The sequence below is a fragment of the Convolutriloba macropyga genome, chromosome 3, assembly GCF_964194025.1.
Source record: "Convolutriloba macropyga chromosome 3, txConMacr16.3, whole genome shotgun sequence".
In the NCBI taxonomy this organism is placed as follows: Eukaryota; Metazoa; Xenacoelomorpha; order Acoela; family Convolutidae; genus Convolutriloba; species Convolutriloba macropyga.
This window is the reverse complement of record NC_134470.1, coordinates 47,003,159-47,010,087: the sequence shown is the minus strand read 5'-3', so window position 1 is coordinate 47,010,087 and position 6,929 is coordinate 47,003,159. Positions and strand designations below refer to the sequence as shown.

The window sequence follows — 6,929 nt, the reverse complement described above, 5'->3', positions numbered from 1 at the left end:
TTTTCGAACGCACATTCCCGAGCCTCTTTGTTGCTGACTTAACTTTTGAACACATTTTAAACAATAAAAACTTGAGTTCTTTCTTTTACAGAAAATAACCCAACCATTACCTGCATTTCAAACGGATCATTTTGACAATTTCCTACGTTTCAATCCAACGCATACCGATGATTTCTCATGTTTTTGAAACGAAAAAGAAACAAGTGATTATATAGGTTTTAAAACAAACATACGGAAAACAAACCCCGTCTTTTCTTTGGCAATGTCGGAAATTTGCCAAAATATGAGTTGAAAAAAGATACAGTTTATACACATCAGCTTACGGTTCTTGGGCCCATTGTACCTAAAGATATCTTCAAAAAAATTATCAGTTTTGACTTTTTTCCAGACCAGTTAGTATATTTATAGCGAAAAAATCATATTTTTTGGAAGCTCTAATGGGCAATAATAGTAATGCTTCATTAATCAGAAACTGTGGTTTGATACAAAATATTTGTTTATCCTTGTCAAAGTCGGAGAAAAATTCTGTTGAATTTATGCATTTACTTTATTCTTGACTGTACGTTTGATTGAATTGATTTTCATCGTTCTTCGGATTGTTTTGATAATTGCAAAGTTTAAAAATCGGTCTACATTTTTAGGATGTAGCATTGGAGATTATTATTAGAAGCCTGTTTTCAACTTCTCACCAAGCGCAGGTTCTGAGATAGCAGTTATGACAAGAACAAATTATCTCATAATTTGACTAGGATGAGTTATTTTGTGTAGCATTGCAGTTGATTCTGCAGCTCTCGTAAAGACCAAGGAACTGTCGTTGCCAAAAACTATTGTTCTGATTTCTTTAAACTTTGCTGTGACCCTTGAAATTAACCTAGTTTTGAAAAAGTGCTATCGTTCTTTATTTTGGGTTATTGCAGCTTTGTACTGGCCAGTTGCAGTGGTTTATTGTGGGCAGTCAATTGATCACTTTAGCAGACGAGCAATGAACTACCGTGGGCAGATTACATTAACAATGAGAACCTGAGAAGATTTGTTCTCTGCTGTCAAATATATTTGTTTTAAAAAATCTTGTTTCTTCTGTTTCTTCGAGGTTACCATGGAATAATTAAAATGTTAATTGGAAGATGTTCTTCATATGATTAGTAAAAATTTGTGAATAAGTAACCTGGTGCGGCGATTTATTATAGTGAACTCATACATGCCACAACCTTTTCTTGCAAAATCTTTCCTGCCAGTGTGTTATCATTAAACGAAGCGTGATAACAGTTTTCAGTGTGAATATGTGTGTGACTGATATTCAGACTCTCCAACATTGCTACCATGACATAGGTGTCGTCTCTCAAGATGTCTATTTCGCAGCTGTATATGTTGAAATGAGTTTTGTTCAGAAGCTTCAGCTTTTCTGGAGGAGTGAACAGAATATTGTTTTGATATTTCAGAAGAAATTCTTCATACCTCTTAGCGCATTTGTGATGTTCATCATCTCCGATACCACCAGTTTCTTGTTTCTCGACGGACTTAAATCTTTCGATCTTATCTTCTAGTAGCTTTATATATTCTTCAATTCCGAGCTCTTTCACAGCTGATCTATATTTTCTCTGCACATTTTGTGTCATGTGTTGATTGAGTTCTTTTGTTTCGGAGCAGGTGGCTTCTCCAAAGAAATATATAGCCATAAAAGGCGCAAGATCTTCTTGGTTGACAACGCCTGAAACCAGCAGTTTTAAAAATTTACTTAAACTGCGTATTCTGCCTTGGGTTTTTGATATAAAAATTTCAGCTGTTGCAAAAATGTCTGCTAAGGAAAGCACAAATCAATCTAGTTAATAAAAGTCTTCTCATGATTCTCATAACGTGGTCTCCTGATAGGTCCTTTTAATTTAAAAAAAACTTGCTTTTCATCACTGTCTACTTGACCGCATTTGAACATTGCGATTTCGTGCAATCGTGCGCTCGAATGCAATTAAAGGTCAATGCCTATGTTTATACATGTGTTCCTAATTATCCATTAAAAAACAGTTATGTTCGCGATTTCGCTCGGAATAACAACTTTAACAGCAAGAAAACGTAAGTCTAATTCAAACCAGTAAGTCTGATTAATCAAGTTTAATTGCACTCAAACTCAGAGTTTGTAGCATTTCTATTAGCAGCGTGGTCTTTTTACGTGTCTTTTTCCGAGTTGAAGAGGAGTATTGGTGTTCTACAGTTTTTTTTTTGAAATGGCACGCTCTCTGTTCACATTAATAGTGACCTTTAAGGGGGCACCGAGAAGTCATTTTGCAGTAGTGAAGTTAATCACGCTGGGGTAGTAAGCGGAGTGAAAACAGAGTAGTTTTTAGATGTGACATTTTTACAAATCGCTTTTAAAGCAAAGCGAAAAAATGGTTTAACAGTTTTAAGTTTTTCGCTTTTTGAGAGAGACACTTTCACCTAACTTGACTTCTGTTGTCGCTGTTTCCTCTTTGTTTTCTGTACGAAAACTTTTAAAAGGTGATACATGTGTTTTAGTAAAGCATAATTGCATAAGTGAAGAATGGCGTTTTACCACTTTTTCGCTTTTTGAGAGAGAATTTTTTCAAGCAGCCTAATTTGACTTCTGTTTTTTGCTGTTTTGTCTTCGTTTTCTGTATAAAAACCTTCAAAAGGTGATACATTTTCTCGTAATGAAAAATTGCAGTTATCTAGCCCCTCAGAAAGCAAAAAATCTTTTATTTGGTACTATTTGTTTTCATGAAATAAATGGTTATTTTGGATTTTACCTGTTTCGTAGTTCTTTGTTGCTCTGTTAATTGTTCTAGTTAGTTATAGGTCTCAGTGGCACTCTATTAGGGTATATATAAACAATTTCCTGATTTGATTCCAATTCTAAAGATTTTAACGAATTTGACCCTGCTTATTTTTGATTAAAATAATGGTTTTTGGATTTTTCCACCTTCTTTACCTTCTTTCATTCTATTCATTATCGTGTCATATAGTCTCGTTTTGCAGAGCTCTTGCTGTCTAACTTATGAGACTATTATGCGAATTGCGATAAATTTAAAGGTTTTTAGTCATGTTTAGCGGTTTTTTTTTACTTTGACAGCACTTTTTTACTTTTTTACTCCGCCGCTTTGTATTTTTTTGTTTTACCACTTACTGTTATTAATAATTCTAGAAGTTATTTTGGAGCTAAACTCATGTTTACTATTGAGTATTAAAGAGGAGTTTTTGTTTCTTTGTTTTCAATTATTTTCAACGACTCTTTCAGTTCTTTCCGGTATTGGACTGGTTGTTTTTCTTAGCTAAAGCAAATTTGCTCGTGATTTGAACTTTTAATTTTTGTTTTCGAACACTAACCTCTGTATTAGAAAGTTTACTACTGTTTCTGACCAATAAACTCAACATCAACGGACCAAATAATACATAATAAACAAGAACTGTTGCTTATGTTCAAGGTGGAAAAGTTGTTTTGAGAAATTCTCCTCTCAAAACAGTCCCTCCATACTGTTAAATTTAAAAACACAAGCTGCAACCTGTTCGCACGCCCACACAACTGCCAAAACACGATATTTTTATTATTTACGTAGAATGTCGGCTCTTTTATGTATTTCCGACTGAGAAGAATTGTCGCTGCTCTTCGAGTTGTTTCCGGCATTCAACGCGCTATATTTTTATGCAATTTTTCTTTGGCCGATGTTCCCTCCGACTCATTTAATTTTTCGTCCTCAAAAACGAGAAACAACAAACGGAGGGCATTAACTTTTCATAGAGCCCTTTGGTTTGCAAGACTCTAGGTATGCGATTAAGCGGAACTGTTATCGAGACATAAATTCATGGTTTGAAGGGCGGTGTCTTTGAGGTTGCTATAAGGATAACCGACTGCCTGAACTACTCATTGAAAGATATAGTGTTGAGTTTGGGTTGATGTTTTTTTGTTGAAAAATATATCCAGTGATGCGCTGCTCCAATTGTTTATGAACGCAAGATAGTTTTCAGTCTATCTAAATAGTTTGGAGGAAATAAGGTTTTTCGGATCTTTTTTGCCAATATTGACATCGGTATGAGAGCTTATTAAAAAATGCTTGCATAAAAGGACGAATTCCTTTTATTCCAGTATTTTGAAAAAACGAGCAAATTTTATTATCTGAAAAAGTTGCATTCCAATTTAATTAAAGGTCACTGCCTGTGTTTATACATGTTTTCCTAAGTACCCATTAAAACTACAGTTATGATCAGAACTTCGAGGTGATTAACGATTTTAAGAGCAAGAAATCGTAATTCTAAGTTGAGCCAGTTTTCTGCATTTTTATTAGACCTGTGGTCTTTTTTCACCACTCGAAAAAGAATATTGGTATTCCACATGTTCTTTACGACTTGAAGAGTAGTATTGTCATTCTACAGCTTTTCTGCCATTCAGAGAATTTGAATCGTATTGGTGCGCTCTCCGTTGACACCAATTGCGACATTAACTTGTCAATGAGAAGTCAAATTGTAGAAGTGACGTAATCACGATGGTGTAGTACGGAACCCGAGTAAAATTATGGTGTGACATTTTTGCAAACCGCTTTTAAAGTAATACGAAAATATGGTGTAATAACAGTTTTTCCATTTTTGAGAGAGACTTTTTCACCTTGTGATATCTCTGACTGTAGAGATACAATTCGTGTCACAAATCCACTTTAAATTAGGTGAATGGATTCGAGATGCGAATCCAAGTTTTACTGAGTTGTTGGATTACCACTTTTAAATTTACTTAGCAATCGTGCTGCGATTGCAGACAAAATTAGTGAGAGTGGAATTCCTGCTCAAATCCGATAGGATCTCGGTTAGTGCAAAACAGATTAGATTGAATGCAACTGAATTCAGTAATAAGATTCAAGAGAATGAATAAATAATCAAAAGTGGGGGATGTGAACAATCTGAAATATTGACTTTTTAGTCGGCGGTAAATTACTTGTAGGTGAACTATGACTTATAGCCTGACAAGGGCAAACATAAAATAATTTAGTACAAATTAATAAACATGAACTTAATATGGTACAACCGTACCACATATCCTGGGCTCGAGCAAAATTTTAAACTGTAACAGTGTAAAATTTATGATATTAACATATGTACTGGTTATTATAAATAATAAGAATTGTGAGCAACAACAGATAAGTGACGAAGGAACAGTGGACAGGAGGTTCAATTGCAGGAGGAAACGGAATCAATGCAAACTTTCAACATTTACGATAAAATATATGCATGCAATATAAATTAAGGCACAATCGCGATGCAAATCCCGCAAACTTAATAACGCAGAAAATATGGTTACATGAGCAACATCAATGTTAACTAAAGTATATTTAACACGAACACAGTTATTTAGCGAACACAAACACGAAATGAATGGAAAAGTGATACTAATCTATATCTAAATGAACAATTACAGAATTGAAATTTGAACAATTTAACAATTTTAGTCTAAAAGTTTTAACTCAAATTTGGTTTTCTGCGTTAAAGACGCTCATACTAACTTCTCGTGCATAGTCCTCATATTCGTAGCTCTCAGGGGACCATGTTCCCACTGGAGGAGGTGCAGGAGGGCTCACTATTCGCAGCTCGTAATGTGTATCAGAAACAGGGGGCTGTGCTGCTTCTTCCTGAATGATAGTTTCTATAACGGGATTCGTTGATTTTTGTTTCTTAGAAACAGGAGCGGCTGAATCATCACTTATTGAGCACACCGAACTCTCAAATCCGAAGTAATCGGGAGCGCGGCGAGTACGTTTATTTCGAGAAGTTGAGGGGGAAGCAAGAGATGATGTCACTGAGGAGGCAGCAACAGACGAGGCATTGGATGTGTTCAAAGTTGCAGACGTATTTCGAGAACGCTTTCCTCCTGCTTGGGGCTTTCGAGGTTTTCGAGACGCCATTGCCTTAGAGATGTTGCTATTCGCCGAGGAGACTCCCGATGCTGCATCAGATTGGGTTGGTCGATGACGGATTTTAATCTCTCCGCGGAATTTTTTCTTTACTTCTTTTGTGTGTTGAGAAATCTTCTCCGTAGTTTTCTCATATGGAAGAGGTCGTCGTTTGGCGTATTCCCACAGATCTGTATTTCGTTCGGCGCGGGTGCCGAATTTGGCAATATCACTGTTTCTGACACAGACTTCGGCTACTCCTGGTTCCTTAATAACAGTAGTGGTATCAGATGTGCGGACAACTGTACTACCCGGGGCCAGGGTTTCCCATAGTCCGCAAAGATCCCGTTTGGAGCGCTTTGTTGCTTTTCGAGCCAGTTTAAGATCCAGTGACTGCTCTGTCCGTGGAATCGGATTGTTCAGTTTGGGATGCATGATGAAACGAGAGATAGATTTGTTGTGATCCCCATTATAGCGGCGTCCCGCATCTACCTGTGCTTTTTGCATCGCCTCTTCAATCAAAATATTGCTTCGATCCCCCGTCACCCATCCATTTTCGTCCAAGTAATCTTCAACAGGGACTGTATCGGCATCTAAATAGTGGTGAAGAATGTTTTCATATGATAGATTAGATGATTTGGGTAGTGTACTTATATTACTTAGTGGTGTGTTTGGCTTTCTTCCAAAATGTGCTTGGAAAGGTGTTAAGTTTGTTGTCTTTTGTTTACATATACGTAATTGATATATTATTGACTTTATTGCTTCTTTAATTGTGAATGTTTTATTTCTAATGTCTAATTTCATACAGCTTAAGCGTCTTTTAATAGTTTGTATCAAACGCTTCACTAATCCTATAGCTCTATGATCGTTTGCAGGGGCAGTGAGTATGTTAATATTATGTTGTTTACAACAATTTTTAACTTTATAACTTATTAGACAACGTGCTTGATCTAATCTAATATTTCGGGGCACACCGTGGATTTGAATGTAGTCGTCTAAAAATTTAAGAACATTTGGTCCATTAGCTTTGTCAAATACTTCTAC

At 36.0% G+C, this 6,929-nt stretch overlaps 1 protein-coding gene across 1 annotated transcript in view; it reads right to left on the bottom strand.

The window, feature by feature from the left end:
- Positions 1 to 1,092: 1,092 nt before the first annotated feature.
- Positions 1,093 to 6,929, bottom strand: part of LOC142337095 (arylacetamide deacetylase-like) — a 53,745-nt gene continuing 47,908 nt past the window's right edge. The window contains exon 5 of the mRNA XM_075386173.1: positions 1,093 to 1,708. Within this exon, the coding sequence (XP_075242288.1) occupies positions 1,182 to 1,708 (527 nt within the window). The 3' untranslated portion in view covers positions 1,093 to 1,181. The remainder of the gene's footprint in view (positions 1,709 to 6,929) is intronic.